This window comes from Elaeis guineensis, chromosome 10, assembly GCF_000442705.2.
Source record: "Elaeis guineensis isolate ETL-2024a chromosome 10, EG11, whole genome shotgun sequence".
NCBI classification, from domain to species: Eukaryota; Viridiplantae; Streptophyta; class Magnoliopsida; order Arecales; family Arecaceae; genus Elaeis; species Elaeis guineensis.
Window position 1 is genome coordinate 19,578,087 of NC_026002.2, and position 18,958 is coordinate 19,597,044.

Here is an 18,958-nt window from a genome sequence, read left to right on the forward strand (position 1 = left end):
TAAAATTAAAGTTATTAATTATTTTTATTATAAAATATATGTTAATAATTATATAATATAGAAATAGTTATTTATTAGATTCAACTACTTTATTGGCTTGGTTGATATATACTTGATGTGCTTTTTTATTTTAAACTTAATTTTTATGAGATAAATTAAAGATGAATCACTATCATAGGATGAATTGGAACTGCCTATTTGAAGACAAAATCATAATGAAAAAAAAAAAAGTAATTATTATTATTATTATTGATATTTTGAATAAATTTATATTTCTCAATTTATAAAGATGGAAAGATATTATTTTTAAATAAAACAAGATTACCTCTATTAAGACCTGTTCAAAAAGAGAAAGAATTTAAAATTATAATATTTTTAAAATATAAAAATACTAATTATCTTATTCTATAATAAAAATACTAAGTGAAAAAAATTTGAGATACTGAAATATAATGAGAATAAAGGAAAAAGTATACAAATACAATTCAATAATTGATGAAACTAATATAATTATTATATTAACTAAAAATTAAATATCTATATATAAAGATAGATCATATATATATATATATATATATATATATAATATTTTTAAGATATAAAAATATTAATTATTTTATTTTAAAGAAGCTTAAGATACTAAAAGATAATGAGAATGAAGAAAAAAAATATAAATATAATTTAATAATTAATAAATTAATATAATTATCATATTAATTAAAAATTATATATATATATATATATATATATATATATATATATATATATATATATATATATATATATATATATATATATCCATATCCGTAAGTTCGGATTCGGATTCAGATTCGGGTAGAAAACAGCACTATCCATATCCTACTTATATATGTGCTACAATTTTTGGATTTTTCTCGAATCCGAATCTAAATCAGGTCAAATTCTATTTTTCGAATTTGATCGGATTTGGATAGGATGCATATCCATTAGGTTGGATCAATTTTGCCATCTCTACTCGTTTCTTAGTTTTATCTGAGATGACATCCCCTTCCTGATGTGATTTGGACCAATGTCTGTGCCTGAATTTGCTGGCCTGCTGAATGGACCGGCGGGATCTAGCCGATAAGGGTCTGGAGCACATTGAAACTCTTGAGTTCCACGTATGTCGACTTATTTGCCACAGGATCAAATTCCTCGACCCAGTGGGTCTTCAGGTTTCTCATATTCTTGGACAGGGATGTTATTATGGAACAAATGGGAGGAGCCGGTGCAGTAAGTGGGGCAAATAAAATTAAAGAATAATTTCAGAAGTTTCCTTTCATAGGATTGAGAACGTAAACCGTAATGAAAGATGGGTTTTATGATCCACTTTGCACCTCTGGTAACACCCATCTGCCTTCGGCACCCCGGGGGTAAACATGGGTCTGAGGCATCTAGATCGGGCTGGAACCCAACCCAGCCCATAGCTGGAATCCTACCCAGTGCGACGGGTTTGGTATCGACCCTGATAGACCGGCACCTGCCAAGTTTCAGAGCATGTGCATAGTATGACGCCAAAATGGGACAATAACTGTTAAATAAAACCATGGACTGATGAAAGGTGACAGCCATCTATCTATTTTTCTTGGCAATAACTTCTCCATCTCGAGGGGGTACCCCAGGATTCCCGTCCCAAAAGCGCCCCCTCTCCGTAGTATTTCTTGCCGTGCCGGGCTCGTCGCTGGGGTCTGTTGTTTCCCGAATCCGCCTTCCTTCTCCGTGCAGAGCTCGCTCTCTTTTTTAGGAGTCCCCGGTCTTTGCCTTGGACGGTCCTTCCCTCCCTTATCTGGGGCTGATGTGCTCCCGAAAGCGACGGCGACTCTCGGAGACTGCCGTCCACCGGACAAACCTTGGATATGGAGATCGCGGGGGCCAATGGAGGAGAGCCACGTGGATGACGTGTTGGGCTGGGGAGGGCCGGGGATCGGGATAGCGATATCCTAGCTCTATGTACGCGAGGAACACAGCGACAGCACGTAAGGTGGGCGCATGGGCGTAGTGTATCGCTGGGGGAAAGGGAAAGCAGACACCAGCAACAGCAGCAACCCCGCTTTTGGGACCCCGCGCCTGCTCTCTCTCTCTCTGCTTATGTTCGCCTACCCTGTTCTGTTTAGGCTTTTCGTCTCTTTTCCTTTGCTTTTTTACTGCGTGTGACGTTTCAGAGTCGGAGGTTGACCACGAAATGTAGCTAGCTCTGCTCTCTACCGCTACCATCATGACCGACGGGGACGCACGACCGAAAGAAGAAGAAAAGAGAGAGAGAGAGAGAGAGAGAGAGCAGACGCAGATGCCTGTAGAATTTTCTTTTTCTTATTTTTTTTTCCCGAAAAAGGTCGGATGTGTTCCCGCCATGATCCGCCGTGCGCTTGCGGATACACCACTGCCGCTGTAATTTTTCTTCATTTAAACTTTTATTCCTTCGCCTACCAAAAATAATTAACTTCCTGTGGCCAAAAGAAATAGTTAATTAATTTGGTCTCCGGGGCGAAAAATGATATACATCAGAACGGTGTCTCGGTAAGTGAGACGCACATGCAGGTTTGAGGGGACGGACGGTGTACATGGCAGAGATCCACTTACTTTTCATACTGACTGATATATCAATTGGCATTGCTGTTGTCCACTCATTCCTATGTCAACAGTACAATATGCATATATCGATTAGAATAATCGACTAGTGATCAGTACTTTTAATATATTAAGGATTTTTTCTTTTCACATTGCCGTAGGAGAGCAAGTACTCCACAAAACACCTGCATTTTGCAACAAAATATCGCTCATGACACTCTCTTTTACCTGTACTATTACTAACCAACCAATTAATTCTTGGAGTGCATTATATATTTGCTCGAGTTTAAATGTGAACCATGCTTTAGTCCGTTCCATGCGCATGCAAAATCCTGCGCAGAATACCATTGGGTATCTTTGTTGCTTCAACATCATGAAACTTTCGTGTGCGATTTTGGAAAGGTAGTACTTTTCTTCTTGTCATACTGCTGGGTGGTCACAGCACCCTAGCAAGTAATAAGAGGTAGTGATATATCATATGAATTATTAGAGAAAATTATGCTTACACCCTCTTGATTTAATGACTTTGAGTCATTTACAGTCGTACCCAGTCTCCTTTGACTATCAATTCGAGTCCACATCCCCCTTCCATACTGACCGGCGTAAGACTACCATGTGTCCGGTGTCCATGTCAATAGGATTTTGTTCCAAAAGTAACCTCGTTAGTGGGAGATGTTAAGAAGGTAAAGTATTTGATGCCAAATGATAAGATGATATGGTTATCGTGCGATCTTCTTTCCCATTTAAGTAGGTAGCTGTGGAACGTAGAAATTGAGGGAGAAAGGACAAAGAAGAAGAGAGAGAAAGAGGGACATCTCTAGCAACACTATCTATTACCACCTCCGTGGATGGAAATCACCTTTGCAGACCTCTTGAATAGCCATAAATCATGGATTTCGAGTGTATGTCGATCCTCGTTATGCTTGATTGGAACCTTGACTTTTAATTTGATAACCTCTTCAATTTGCTATTACAAGCCGGCAGAACATACTTAAAGTAGAAGTTCAACATGAAGATTTGAGCACGGCCGTTGGCTCACCGGCCAACGGCGGCCCAGAAGTGGCAGGGATGAGGGCCCCTCTCGAGTTGGCTTACAGGCGGACTCGGTTGTTTCCCTTTCCGCTGGCTCGACTCGGTCTCCGCGTCGGGTGGTCAATCTCGTTCGATGATCATAAACAAATGACGGTGAACTCCCAGGCTCATGGCGTGGCAGTGAAGCAGCTTCGTGATGCTTTGGATGATGAGGAAAATCCTTTTTACGGATGAGGCGCAGGTCTGCTCAGCAGATTCCTCCGAAACTGAGTCAGAGGAAGGTAAACTACAGAGGTGGGTATCCTCCCTATGGAGGCCCATCCCAGACCTCTGGTGCTCGAAATGCGGCGCCTACTCTTCCGTCGATGTTGGTGAAACGCCCAGCCACCGCAACTCAGGCCACGATTAAAGCTAAGAAGAGCCCAAAAGCGGAGTCCATGAGAATCTTAACATGGAACTGTAAAGGGGCATTCAAGAGGGATGTGCGTATTAGGACCGTTACTCTGGTTAGGACACTGTTATGATCCCTGTAGAAGCCAATCTCGATGAACGCAGACCTTAGTTTGTTGCTCGTTGCTTTGGCAGGAATTGGTCTCATTTTGTGATACCTTTGCCTCCGGCATCTCCGGTGGCTCGTTATTTCATTGCAGAAAAGAGGTAGCTTGGAATTGGTTACTCTGCAAGCGGCCCTTGCTGTCATCACTCTCCCAAGGGTACCTCACTGGGTGCATGCTATGCTCCGGAATGCGCGGGGCAAAGCTGTTTGGGAGGGGATGAACTCCGGAAGGAGATTAAGGGCAAGAAATTTAAATAATGTTTTCTGATTTTTTTTGATAAGATTTTGATTTTTTTTTTTTTTCAGGGAAAGAAAGAACGGAGGCTACAGCCATCCCGTAAGATTATGGGTTGTTGCCAGGAGTATTAGAGTGGGCCCGATCTTTTATATATATATATATATATATATATATATATGACAGGATGTTGTGGATAGAACTCAGATGCTAGATTTGCAAATACGGACGAACTCTGATCGTATTCTGTCCGAACATTGGTCGCCGAACCTACATACAGGTTTCCGATTTTCCACCAGCGCCTTTATTTATAAGTCACCGATCCGCATTTGAGCTACCGACCCTGGCGTCAGATACCAAGCTTGCCTCCAGACATTTCGGATTGCTGACCTACATCCGCTTAAAATCAGAATTAGTTTGGGACATCGGATACCGACCCAAGAAGAGTCCCGGCCTCAATATTATCCCCGACCAAGAGACTTATCGTCGATCTTCATCTCCAGCGAACACATGATGTGACGACAAGCTACATTCTCTCAACCCTGTCGATCGCCATAATTGAAATAGTTGATAAGGGATCACCATGCAGTCCTATCAAGTCATGCCAATTTCGATGTCAAATCTTGTTATTCTTGAGAGCAGATATCTGTGCATTAGATAAGATTCTGTCAAATCATATCATTTTTAAAAATAATTAGCCGCACATCGGACAAGATAATATCTGTCAAAAAAAAAATCAGACAGGATATTTAGAGTGGTACGTGAGAAAAATAGAAATGGCTTCCTGCGACTCTTCCTTCACGACTCCAATATTGACTCATAAATAGGAGCAACCAGGGATCTCCCAATGCAACTTTGTGTGCTTTCTTTTTATTTATTTTATATTTTTAATTTAAACATTGAAAAATTTTTATTAAAATTAATTTTGATCAAAATTTTTTTTAACGGATCTAATCACTATCATTTTCGTTAGATGCCACCACATTCCAACAACATGGCTCAAATTGAGAATCCACGATAACACAGAAGATATTGTAGTATAGATTTTTTTTTTTTTTTTTTTGAACTGATATTTGCAATTGGGTTGAATAGACTCCCAATCTGACGAAAACGACAGAACTTGAATAGAAAAAAATATGGTGTAAAGAACCACCTTAGCCTGTGTTCAGGCACAGCCAATTTCTCTAATATTATTGTCTATTATGTTTAATTTTGCAACTGAATCGACTACAATATTTTTTATCAACAAAAAAAAAAATCAGCTAGAATATTCCTCCGGTGGATACAAGGATGTTTCTATTTTTAGCGTTCTAGTAAAAGGTGCGGATCTCCTTCTATTTGTACGTAATATTAATATAGCATAAACACACACCACAATCTGTAAAATTTTAAGCTTCAGATCCGATCCCGGTCCATTCTCCGGATCAGACGATCGAACTGATGAGAATTGAGAAGCATCTCATTCTCCGAAATGGGAGTAATAATAACATAAAATAAAACATCACTGATTAGCTTAGCAGTTGTCCTATGCATCAGCCCGTCTTCAGTGTTCAGTCGGTAGCGAAAACGGAAGCTGGGAGAGAGAGGAGGTGATGCCATCCCAGGACATCAGTGGCGGTTCCGTGGTTTGATGCGGACGCGAAGGCTCGTGGTGTAAATGCGCCGTTGCAACTGAAGTCTCCCCAAAACCCCCCACCCCACGCACACCCCCAACTACCTCCATCCTCTCCGCTCGATTCCTTCATTTATTAGACAATAAAGACGGGCATCCCCTTCTCCGCACTTTTTCCAACGCCTCTGCCAGCGCCTTCCAAAACCACCACCAGCAATGAACTGACTTCCATGAGCCTCCGCTGCTCCCACCATAAATCCACCCTCACATTAATCCCCTTTCCCGTATAAAAATAGAGACCGGGAGACACAAGCAGCAGAGGTAGAGTCATGACTTATTCTGTACTTTGCTCGCTTTGGCAGAAGGGTTCAGAAAATAAAAAAACCCACCAACCCACACGCAAACCCATATTAACACAGTCCTCCCCATCATAAATGCACCCCAACGCAACAAACCAGCAGCCTTAAACCCTGCAGCACGCTCGCGCTCTCTCCAATAAAAGCTGGCAAACAAGCTTATTAAGCTCGAGCTTTTCCCAGTAAGAGGAGCGGAATGGAATTAGATGGGTTTTAAAAGACTGCTGGATGGGACAATCAAGACTGGGCTAGGTTATAGAACTAGGGAGCTGTGCTGAGTTTCGTCTCTCTTATTCCCTTGGTTTTGCTTTGCATCTCTCTTTCTCCTCCTCCTCCTCTTGTTTGTCCGCCCATTTGGTTCAGATGTGGGATGGGTGACCACAACAGCAGCGGCGTCCACCTCAACAGAGACGTTGGCAGCAGCTGGTCATTTTCTGCCCCTTCTCCCTTCTCCACTTCGTCGCCATCGTCGTCGTCGTCTTATTCTGGACAGCACCAACAGGGGCAGGGCTTCTCCTCCTTGCTCGTCCACATCCCTCCTCCGGCTTGCTCCTACTCCTCGATCGCTCGGACGACGGCGGTTCAGATGCCCTTTCCTCCCGCCGGCTCTGGATGCTCCCTCCTCCAGGGTGCCGGGAAGCCACTGGAGCAGGATCATGAAGCCCGTGATTGTGAGAGCGAGGTGGTTTTGCTGCATCTCTGAGCTGTTTGTACGACGCGCGTCGTTGCGATGATCGTTAATTGGTCGATTCTTGTGGCTTGTAGGAAGGTGTGGAGGTGGCCGAGGAGCCCGCGAAGCCGGTCCCACCTCGGGGTTCCGGCTCGAAGAGAAGCAGAGCTGCCGAGGTTCATAATTTGTCTGAGAAGGTGCTCCCGTATTGCTGCCATTTTTGCTTTATTATTACATTCCGGATGCTCTTTCCCATGTCATAGTTTCTGTTTCTTAGGAAGATCTCTTCTGTAACTTTTGGCTGTTTTGATTGTTTGGATACAGAGGAGGAGGAGCAGAATCAACGAGAAGATGAAAGCGCTACAGAATCTGATTCCCAATTCTAACAAGGTTTTAATTGTCAAAGCTCCATTATTATTATTATTATTATTATTTTGAGGACAGTAGTTGGGGATTTTTTTTTTCATATATATATATATTAAAAAAAATTCTCTCATTTAATACAGTATTTTTCATTTCTATAATTTATTTATTCTCTCTCTGAAACAGACTGACAAGGCTTCCATGCTTGATGAGGCCATTGAATATCTTAAGCAGCTACAGCTCCAAGTACAGGTCGGTCAGAACCATTATATCCTCTTTTTTTTTCCCGTGAAAACCTTCTCCCGCAGTACGGTTTTACTCTCATTTGTTTATTTTTTAGGACTTTTTTTTGGGTTAAATTATAAGTTAGGATTTTGGAGGCAAGTTAACATGTGCAATCGATTTGTATCAAGCTGCATACAAGCTCTACCCGGGTGCCCTAGCATATGGCAGTGGTCTGGTTGTTCCCGAATCTTAGGAATTAAGCCTCTTATTTTACTGGGCTTCGTTAAAATAGTGAAGTCTCAACGTAGGTTATTGTCTTGTCTATATTTATTATTTTTTTTAAAAAAAAATTAGCCATATTGTCATCATATTAAAACAAAAATTTGTGCTCTACAAACTTCAGCAGTGTTTCCATATTGCATTCTGAAATGAAATTCAAACAAGGAATTTCTGACCTTGAAATTTTTTAATGTTCGAAAACAAATCATGGTGAGCATGCAGAGGAACACTTCATCTCTACGTCAAGCAAAAAGGCATGATACATGGTTGGTAAAGTTCGGTTGTCTAAAATCCAAGTGTGCAGCTTGCTTCATGGAGGGTTGAATCGAATGTCTTGCAGGAGAAAGCAAGCATTTCAGTGACCAATGTTTTCCAATAATAACAACGTACACCATAAAGAGGGACACAGGCTTGGGATGAGAGTTGTAGAAGATGATATGTTGCTAGATGGCAAATAGAAGAGGAATGAACCAAATGATTTCCTATCTCTCATGACAGAGCCCTCTCTGGACTTTAATTGCCTTGTCAAGGAACTCAGTGCCAATATTAGAGAGTTGACATCATCTTTAAAACACGTTGTGATACACTGCTCCATCGATCAGTAAAGCTTCTGAACTTGGCTTTGTGTTCTAAATCTGACCCCATTATGAGGGAAACAGCATTGATGATGACTACAGCAACAATGGGACTTGCTTTTTCCAAGACCAACCTTTAAAATTTTAGGTGGAGCTATCAATATGACCAGATATATAATGGAAAAAAAGAATTATGCTAGTCAATTGATAGAGAAAATTTTGCACTGATAGCTGAATCATAATTTCTGGAAGTTTCAGAGAATTCTTAAGAGGAAATGCCATAATTTCCTAATCCAAGTGATAATTTTGATGATTCTTCATTTGTTAGAAAGCTTATTCATTGTTGGGTTATATGATGATGGTCTTTCCTTACAGTTCTTTCATGTTTTGGTTTTGATAAAGCTTTTTTCAACTTATACAGTTTCTAGGAAAAACTGCTTGTTGGATATTCCTAGTGACTCTTTCTCGTCTCTTAGTTCAAGGCCTCATGGCCCTAGTGTTGCATCATGTTCAAAAGTTTGTAATAAGAGTGTAGAAATGGGTCAATGCAAAGTAAAGGCCTCTGAAGTTCGAGAAGGGATACTTGATATGATAAAATTAGGCCCCCACAGTTCAACATGTACAAGAGAGTGAACAAGGAGCTGATGCATAAGAAAAAAGCCTATTAATCATGTTGCAGAATGCAGAACGTGGATATAGTTGCACAGAATTGTTACTGCATCTCAAGTTATAAACCATTATTTTCTGTGCTAGCTAGATGAAACTCTGATATAGAGACAAGGGCCTGAACCAAGGAGTTCCATGTTAGTCATCAAGGAGCATCACGAGACAATTTTACAATGTGGAAGTCATGTTTAACATTTGAATAATTTATTGTGGCTGGCCTGGTCAAGTAGTAGGGGAAAGTCATATGATGAAGCTAGCATCGTAGTCATTTATGTTTATGTTCTAGCTTTTTGACGTTCAGTTAGCATCAGCTTAGTCACTTTTGTATGTGCTAGAGATATATCTGGGATGAGGATCTCATTTACACGCTATCTTATATGACGGCGTCGTTCTTCCATCATGGCAATATAAATTTTCTTTCGTTCAAAGATCTTATGCTCTTTTCATCTCAGTGTGAGTTTTAGTGATCCTAATACCCTGTCAAAAAAGGTGAACTCGTCTAAAAGAAACTCACCAAGGGTGAAAGCTGAGTACGTTGCACAAAGGATGCTGAGCTCTGATGCAAGGAAATGTCTGAAGTTCTGTACAAGATGGTTGTGCAAAACCTGGAAGCTTATGCTTCTCTCTTTGATGATAATGCTGGCTTGTAGCTTTTAACTTTAGCAAATACACGAAAGTTAGTATGCTTGATTGTCACTCTGCCTGTCTTTGTAAATGATGCCGAGTGAGCAGCAACCAATTACATCCAAAGCTTCCGCTTGTGACTCCAGAGAATGCTTTTTTATTATGTCCGGGAAAATGATGGTTCCTTGATAGATTGTTTGATCAGCAAGCATGCTAGACTTGGATGCGATGCTCTTCTTGATAAAGAACTAGAATTCAAGAAGAGGTTTTGTATGTCATATTACATAGATGAAATATTTCCAAACACTATGTGCAGGTGCACAGCCAAGTAGGAGTGCTTACCATGAAGATGGAAATTATCCATTAATAAAAACAAACAGCACAGTTTCTTAGAATTTTCTCATGCTTGTGATTGAACCCCATTCCATCTGCAGTACCATTGATACATTTGAGTCTTTGCAGATGTTGTCGATGAGGAATGGTCTAAATCTAGATCCCGTATACCTATCTGGAGCATTACAACCTTTGCAAACTTCCCAGATGTGCATGGGATTTGGTGCGGATAATGGCACAGCAATGAACATCGGAGCAGGCATGCTGCCCTTGAACCAAGATTCAGCTGCTCAGAACTCATTTGATATATCAAATAGGTCCGCATCTGCCCATCAATCTATAGTCATTCCCAGTGTAACAAATATCACAAATCCAGAAAATTCCTTCGGGATGGAGCCATCACAGTCTCACCAGGGCTCCTTTCAGTTGCCGGTGTCTGCAGAGGTATGTCCTTTCCAATTTCGTAATTAATATAGGTTCTAATTGAACCCAAAATTTAAAAAGAAAAACAGGCAAAAGTAACTGCAATTGCAAAATTTTGTTGTTGATCATATTACTTGTATTGCTGAAGGAGATATTCACAGAAGACATGGTAGCAAGGCAACAATTAGCGGCAGATCAGACTACAAGGAATCTGCCAGGTAAACCAGTACAGTTTTAAACAGCCATTACACGTGCTCTCCTATTATTTTTGTTTCTGACCTTGCATTCTTTCTGAAAGGGAATGAGATGAAGTGCATGGCCATGGCTTCTTCCCGACATTTCAGTGAGCAATCATCATCATTGGTGCATGATTTGGAGGAATGTGTCATAGGGAGAGAAAGACCAGAAAATATGCCATCCAAGGACCCGGATAACCCGTTACTTGTTCAGCATTTCCATGGGTGAGTTTCAAGCTCTATGTTTACTCAGCCCACTGGTTTTACATAGTTTAGTGTTTTCTGGTTATTCTTTCATGCGCACTATTTTGATCAGCTTACAGACTGGAAGTAGTTTTTCCAGCGCTGATGCAAAGGAAGAACAACAGCATTTTTGAAGCTCACCACAATGGCCTTAGAATGCTTCCCTGGCTGCAAACGACATGATGAAACAAAATATGCTCATCTGTCTCTTGAACTGCGGATGTACTGTTTCTAAATTTAAATTGGACATGCATTTGTATTTCAAAATCACAATCCTTCAGCACCATGCAGCACAAAGTATCGCATGCTGGTGAAGCAATCTATGTCTATTGTAAGAAAGGAAAGAAAAAGGTCATCTGTGAAGAATAGATCAATTTGGGATTGAAAATGTACTTGAAGAGCAAGATGAGTACGTTGGCAATGTAGCACTTGATATATCCTTTCAAGGAAAGCCAGGCTTTTTTTTGGGTCGCAGGATTGTTGTGGCTTCCATGATAGGTTGATGTTCATGTTTTAGTGGTGTCCCCACATTTTCTGTTGGGGATCTGGATTTTCCTTGGAGGATCTGGATGATATTCTAGGGACGGTTCTGAGGTGAATGTATGATAATGGCATCTTTGGACATCTGGAGACGGTTCTCTCTCTCTCTTTTTAAGATGTAAAGAAGCTTTTGGATGAATATGGCTTAGAAGAAAAGGATGCAGGGCCTTCTCTATTCTTTTTGGTTGTTTGTGGAAGTATGCTTGAGAATGATGAAATTAAGAGTTGCTTCTAGAACATAATTCCTGTTGCATGCACCCTCGCTGGCAAAGTGCAGCCAAGAGCAAACTTTAACCCCTCGAACAGGATATGAAATTTGGACCACACGACTTCGAGAATGGGAAACAATTTACATCAATCAACAGGGGAAATATTCTATGAAACAATTTAGTTGGTCTGTAGGGGGAGGGTCTGGGTTTGCGAGGGAAGAGAGTTTGAAGGACCGGGTTTTGTTGGTGGTAGGGACCGGAACTTTGCATTCTGAAGAAGTTGGGGTACCAAAGGTGATTGAGAAGCTTGAATGGGTAACCCGGGCATAGATCTGTACGCAACTTTATGAGGGTTTTGTGGTCTTCAATGTATAATAATATTCATCTTTCCCCTGCAAATTCTTCACGTAATGGTATCCTGCTATTCATCAATGAATTTAATTCATGTCGTGACAAATAAACAAACTATGAACTGAGAATAAAAATTGATAAATTCGATAACCCAACAAATAGGTTTCCACATTGTAACCTCGGTGAATCCATTTCATTCAGAAAGGGCGAAGTTAAAATAATGGATGCGAACAAGAAACCAAGTAGATCAACGAACTACATCTGATAAGAGCATGAAATAAATAATTGATACAAAGATGCAGTTGGGCGCCAAAAGAGTCATTCACAAAGACTTTGGGCTGATCAGCTTTGTTGGGGATCTTATAGCAAAACTGATGTCTCAACCACTGATTTGTATCCTCTTGTTGGCCCCTTGCACGCTACTTACTTCTTCCAATAACTTTGCTTGGATTTGGAAACTTAATGTTCCCAAGAGAGTGAAATTCTTTTGGTGGCGTTTGCTTTGGAATCGTCTACCTTGCAATAGTCTACTTCACATGAGGGCCATTCTGACTGATACTCAATGTCATCGTCACTTATATGAGGCAACCGAGCAAGATACCCAACATGTTATATTCTCTTGTTCATTCACAAGAAAGAAGCTGCTGGGCAATCTTGCTTTGCTGGATATTACAGGTTTGAACTTCATATCTTCCACTGTTCCGGACCTTGTCGAACTTAATTTTACAAATCAAGTTGAACATCATCAGCAGGTCTTATTTGCCTCCTTTGCTTTTCAAATTTGGCTTGCCCATAATGATCGAATTTTCCAACAAATTTACACAACTTCACTTCATTTGGTTAGAAATGTCCTAACTGATGCTTTGGACTACACTACCTTTAATTCAGTAATAGCTCTGTCATGGCACTGGGGTGGCTCCTTTCAAGCCTCATCAATCCTTAACAATAACATGGTCTCCTGGTCACCCCCTCCCATTGGAACTATTAAACTTAACTTTGATGCGGCGGTCAATTACCCCAAAGCAGCAGCTGGATATGTTATTAGAGACTCAATGGGCAATCTCCTTCGTGCCAGAGGTCAATTGCTTCATCCTCTTGATGTTTTGCAAGCTGAGTTAGCTGCGGCTTGGCTAGGATTATCAATTGTTGTTATAGAATATCATGACTTGATGATATATATTGAAGAGGACTCAGCTATGGTAATCAAATGGTTAAAATCTCCTAAAAAACATACAGGTCACAATTCCCCTCTACTGGTTGATAAACATAATTGGCTGAGAACCACTTTGAACTGTAAAGTTTCTCATATGCAACGTACAGGCAACAAAGCAACTGACTATGTGGCTAAGTGGGCATTGGATGGGGATTTTACACTACTTCCAACTGATACTATACCTGATCAATTCAATGTCATTCTGCAGGCTGACAGAGGGGAAATTAATATTGACTTTATTTCTATTTGTAACTGTGGGTATACGGGCCCCAAATCAGGTACCGGGTGCCCGAGCAGCTTATTGATAGAAGCAGTCTTGGACCACCTTTACCTTCCTCTATAGCTGTTGTTGCAACAATACTTACTCTCTTATATTTTATACATCACTATGGCGCTGCTGGACAGAGTACGTGGGTCATATTCAAATTTTACCCAACTTACCGTCACAACAATGGGTTTTTCTTGATGCACAGGTTATGGGCAGCAACTAGAAATCAAATAAAGAAGGAGGGAGTTAATGTGAGTCTCAGAAACTACTCTGTCATGAAAGGTCTGTTCAGACCTGGTGTATAGCAGATGCATTTGGGTTGTCTGATGACTCTGAATTTATTTCATTGCCATTTCATATTATCTACTGCATTTTACTTCATATGGAAAGGCCCTGAAATGAATCACTGCGTTTGGCTGGTGTTTATACACATACATCACTCTGCTTCCATGGACAGTATTTGCCAACCTATACCTCATATCAATTCTATCACCCAAAAGAGAAATGAATCTCTTGTTGTTCTGGTTTCGCAGCCTCTTCGATTTTGTGGCTTCAATTATTGATTCACCAGTTACTGTTCAAGGAATGAAATTTTAGTAAAGGAACTTATTTTCAGCACCTGGTGAGATAGTTGCCTACTTTAGTTTGCTGTTAATTATCATTGCAGCAGGAGCCCATCTTCAGATATAGCTACCTATGGTGGGGAGAAAGCACCAGCATCTATGAAAATAACCTGCTTTCGCCAGCCTCTGCAGCGAGAATCTTCTATCTTCAGACCATCAAATATCCCAGGAATCAACTATTCTATTACTACTTACCTTCTGTCTTTGGTTTGTACTACATCTATTACTTACAATGCTTGTTAACAGGACTGTGTACCAGCCCTTTTTTTATGCCTCCTGGCACCTTTCGTTTGTAAAGTTCTATCTCATCAACGCCTATAAGCTGGCACATGGTTTTGCAATGCTGATTTCTTTAATACAAGCACTTAGTGCTATTTACCAAAAGGAAAAACTAGAGTCGTTCACATCATACATGCCGATTGCAGAACCAAACTTGAATTTTTTCAGGTTGTTTCCACGTTTCATTTTTAGGATCGAGTAGGTATTGAGCTATGAGAGCTTATAGGCTAACCTCAAGGGCTGCATGAAAACCAAGAAAATTTCTGTAGTTCTTAAGTAGAATTCTCCAGCATTTGTAGTTCCGGCTTGGCTGTTGGTGTTGGTGTCAGCAGCATCATAACTGGTGGGTTCACGATCCATCAGCAGCATTTCTTTCTACTATTCAATTGTTTTCTCCCAGGTAAAAGATAAAAATACTTGAGAAGAACAATGAAAACGGAATTATTTATTCTATTGCTAACAAATTAATAAGTGCAAAGTTGAAAATTGTGTTACTCCGAATTTTGAATGAAGAATAATATTTTAGGAGATGGGGAAATTTGATGGAGCCTCCTGTTACAAGCGCATTCTTTCTGCACAGGTCGTGCTGGGTTATAAAAAGAAAGTACAATAATTTCTGCACAATTTCACTGATGATCTTATTCCATTTGTTTTTTTTATGTAAGATGATCTTATTCCATTGTGTGAACAAGCAAATCAGATTGGTTCAAATCTCATATACAAAAAAAAAAAAAAATCTGATCGGTTCAAGAAAATAAAGAAAAAAATATTTCAAATTTTATTAAATTATAATTTTGATAATTCAGGACCTCATCCAAAAAGATCGATCGAAAGATATTATTTAAATTTTTTATCTCTATATAAATAACTAAGATTTTTTTAACGAATAATTGATGTAGAACTAAATACATGCTTGCACAAATTCTTACATATTCTTCTCATTTAACTCTTAGTATCCTTGCTAGGTTAAGCGTCCAAATCCATTGATAAACAACACGATCAATCCATGATTAATCTTAATAATTAATAAATCTATATTACAGTATCATCAGTTTATATAGCCTATGGGATAGATTAGCTTTAATACCATTTATTACAGTCCAAAACCTCTCTTAAAAAAATTAGCTGAAAAATATTATTTCGATTTCTTAATCTTATATCAATATCCAACAACTTTCTAACGAATAATCGATATGCGACTAAATATATAGTCGCATGGGTTCTCACAATAACTTTTTATATGATATAACCAAAGGTGAAATAAACAGCTTATTTTATTTCATGTTATCAATTTTCAGATTACTGATTAGTCTGGCTAAATAATGAGAGTCGGAGAAAGCAAAGCATTACTACTTCTTGTGCTTCAATTGAATGTATTCAATGACCCTATGCTCTAAGGAGACATAAGATGGCTTCATAATAGCTTCAGGCACACGGAGTTCAAGTACACCCAGTGTCCAATTCTTGGCAAACTGAAAACAAGAAAGCGACACTAAATAATGGCATCTCCATACTCAGAAAGCTAATATGCTGAGGCACATTAGTTTAACGTGTCGAAATTTAAGAAGAATCGTTAAAAGATTCCTAAACTTCATGAGTTCCAAAACTATTAGCCACGTTTCTCCTATGACCCTTTACCAAATACCTAAATTTTAATTTCAATAAAAAAATCATATTAATTCTTTCTATGGAACAACTTGGAAATCTTCAATCTACTTTTTTTTTCTCTAAATTTTCTTTGTGAAAAGAATATGGATGGCAATTTCTAACCAACTTCTTCATGCAACCATAACCTGATTGCTCTAACCTCTGCCTGTTGGGTTCGTAGGTCAAGCACAGGTCGGTCAATTTAGACTCATCTGTATGTTGGGTCGGATTTGATCAAATTAATTAGGGTTTCTCTACCCATCAGGTTATAGAGGGAGTTACATAATATATACTTATGCATATGTATTAAAAAATTATGAAAGTATTGAGTTGATGGTCCATTGATCTAATGGCTTAGAACAAAAAAAAGAGATGACTACCCAAAAACTATGAAAAAATCGTCCAGCCTCTTATATAAAGCCCAAACTAAATGGGCTTGGATGTTAGACGGCTCAGCAGATTGGGAACCAGCTGATGGTTGAGTATTGTCGATCGAGTTCAAAAGACAGGTCAGGTTCACGTCAAAACTATGAAACTCTATATATGGGGTCAACCAGAGCAACCCTGCTAATTGTCACCCTAAGAAAGAGACGATGTATTAGAGCCGGCAAAATATGTTTTATCTATGTTTGACCTATCTTAAGTAAGTTTGAATTTGGTCTAAATAGATATAAATAGATCAACTCATTTAATCTGTATAATTATTCGAGTCGGCTTGAGTTTTAATTTTCTGACCTGTTCAATCCATTTATTAAATAGATGGGACCAGATTATAAAAAATCCATCTGAAGCCTACCTAAGCCTCCAAAGCCCATCATGCTCTGAATCCAATTTAAAATTTGAAACTGGTATGTATATTAATGCGCACATAGTCCACAACTCGGGAGTTGTGACTCGCGACTTTAATCCAGACTCTAGATTCTTTGAGAGTTTTCGATCTCCCCTATTTTTTATTTTTATTTTTTTTTGCTAAAGTTTTGAGAGGTACTAGAGGACAGCAGTAAATCTGGACCATGCTAAAAAGCGCTTAAGGTCCAATTGGAGGAGTGATGCCCTGTTGAGAAAGGCCAAGATGAAGCCGGATAGCTAGTTGTATTTACGGTCGAGAGTTTAAAGATGTCGAATAGAGTCAAGGTGGTCAATGATGAGGCTAGGGCATCAAAGAAGAAGTTTTTATTGAGGACGACAAAGTAGAAGGAAAGAGAATCCAGGATGGAGCTGATGACAAGGCTGGGACGACGTAGAGCTCCACAAGGGCAGAGAGGTGGCCGAGAGTGAAATTGAGGTGGTTGGAGAAGTCGGGAGATTTGATGTGGGGATCATCGAAGGCTAGGGCGATGACACATTGACATGAGTAGAAGATCCATGGGAAGCCATAAGGATTGCTGGTGAAGTCCTTTCCTCTTCTTTGATAATTTTTTTCTATACTTTTTTTTTAATAATTGAATCAGATTTGATTAAGTAAATCGGTTATCTATTTAATAAATAGATTAAACGGATCAGGTTGGATAACCTATTTATTAAATAAATAGGTTCAAGTTTCAAATCCAATTTATTTAATGAATAGATCGGATTCAGTTTTAGATTTTTTTAATTTGATCTGTATTTAATCTGATCTATTTATATTCGATCTGATCGATTGCCATTCTATACTGTACATAAAGAATAATAATTTGAGTGCCTACCAAGTCCTCTGTTTTGCTGGAGAACTTGATAAAAAGATCGAAGGAAAATGCTTCGTGTGTCTCAAAACCTCTCGGAAACTCGTTCAGGGATTTATCACCAAGTGTTTGCTGAGATGGTATCATTCATTTTCATTTGAGCACGGGTTCGATTTTGATTCGACGATGCACAGGATGAGCACTATTGCTTCGCGTGCCCCCTGCGTAACGCTCGCAAGCGCCGGACCGGATTTTTGAGCACGATACAGGGAGATAGATGATTGATGGAGAATCTTGTTGCCTCTTTTATTCGATGCAGTGGCTTGCGATTAAAAAAAAAAAAAAGGTTTAGGGTGGGCTAGAAAGCTACTCAAACCAGCATGCATCACAGCGACTAGACATTATAGTGGCTACATTATCTTTTAAGTTCAGTAATGATATTTTTCATGAAATAGCTCTCATACAGCGGAACTGTGTTCGCTGCTGCAGCCGTTTGGTGTTCATGCAGTTAAAGTTACACCACTGTAATTTTAAATTTTACATAAATTAAAAAGTATATGGAAACATCAATATAAATAATTAATGTCATTTATTTTATTATAATTTTTTATATTTTTTTTATGATAGCTAGCTATGGCTTGTTAGTTATTGTTGGGATATCTGATTCTGCCTGATCCATGCTCGGCATAACCGACGGATTATCAATTCTCCAATAAGCCTGACGATTTTAACTAAAGGATCGGCCAGCACATTGTCCGAGCCTTGATCGTCCAGCTTTTAATCTCGACAACTACTCGGTCTCTGTGATTGATTCCTAGTCAAACAGCGGAGTACTGTACGATCTCGGGACAGTTGGTATTTAGCATCGAGCCCTAGTCAGCGAATGAGCAAGACGACCTTTGATCGGCGGACACCTTCGATCGATTCCTCATCGAGCGGCTCTCAACGCCAACCTTGAGACGTCCATAATATAATTCCGACTTATCATTGGCCAGACTGATTCATAGTCGGCCGACCGACTGGATGTCGACGATTGCGATAGACGGTCGGACTCACATTGCAGAATGAGTCTCAGTCAAATTACAACACGATCACCCGACTCTCAGTCGATGATAAAGATGTGGACATCCGACTATTAGCCGAACATGCTAAC

At 39.5% G+C, this 18,958-nt stretch overlaps 2 protein-coding genes across 4 annotated transcripts; both read left to right on the forward strand.

Moving 5' to 3' along the window:
• The first annotated feature begins 6,154 nt into the window (after positions 1–6,154).
• Positions 6,155–11,638, forward strand: LOC105052814 (transcription factor SPATULA). 3 transcript variants are annotated; one of them, XM_029266944.2, is made up of 8 exons: positions 6,155–7,059; positions 7,143–7,244; positions 7,372–7,437; positions 7,597–7,662; positions 10,242–10,556; positions 10,684–10,753; positions 10,834–10,996; positions 11,106–11,638. In XM_029266944.2, the coding sequence occupies exons 1-8, from the start codon at positions 6,748–6,750 to the stop codon at positions 11,146–11,148; spliced, it is 1,137 nt and encodes a 378-aa protein (XP_029122777.1). In that variant the 5' UTR covers positions 6,155–6,747; the 3' UTR covers positions 11,149–11,638. The 3 variants fall into 3 exon arrangements, with proteins under 3 accessions (XP_029122777.1, XP_029122778.1, XP_010932049.1); XM_029266945.2 differs by having other exon boundaries at positions 6,157–7,059; positions 11,115–11,638; XM_010933747.4 differs by having other exon boundaries at positions 6,159–7,059; positions 11,088–11,638.
• Positions 11,639–12,410: 772 nt separating this feature from the next.
• On the forward strand, positions 12,411–13,670 carry LOC140852184 (uncharacterized). The gene has a single exon (XM_073245151.1). The coding sequence runs from the start codon at positions 12,411–12,413 to the stop codon at positions 13,668–13,670; it is 1,260 nt and encodes a 419-aa protein (XP_073101252.1).
• Positions 13,671–18,958: the final 5,288 nt, after the last annotated feature.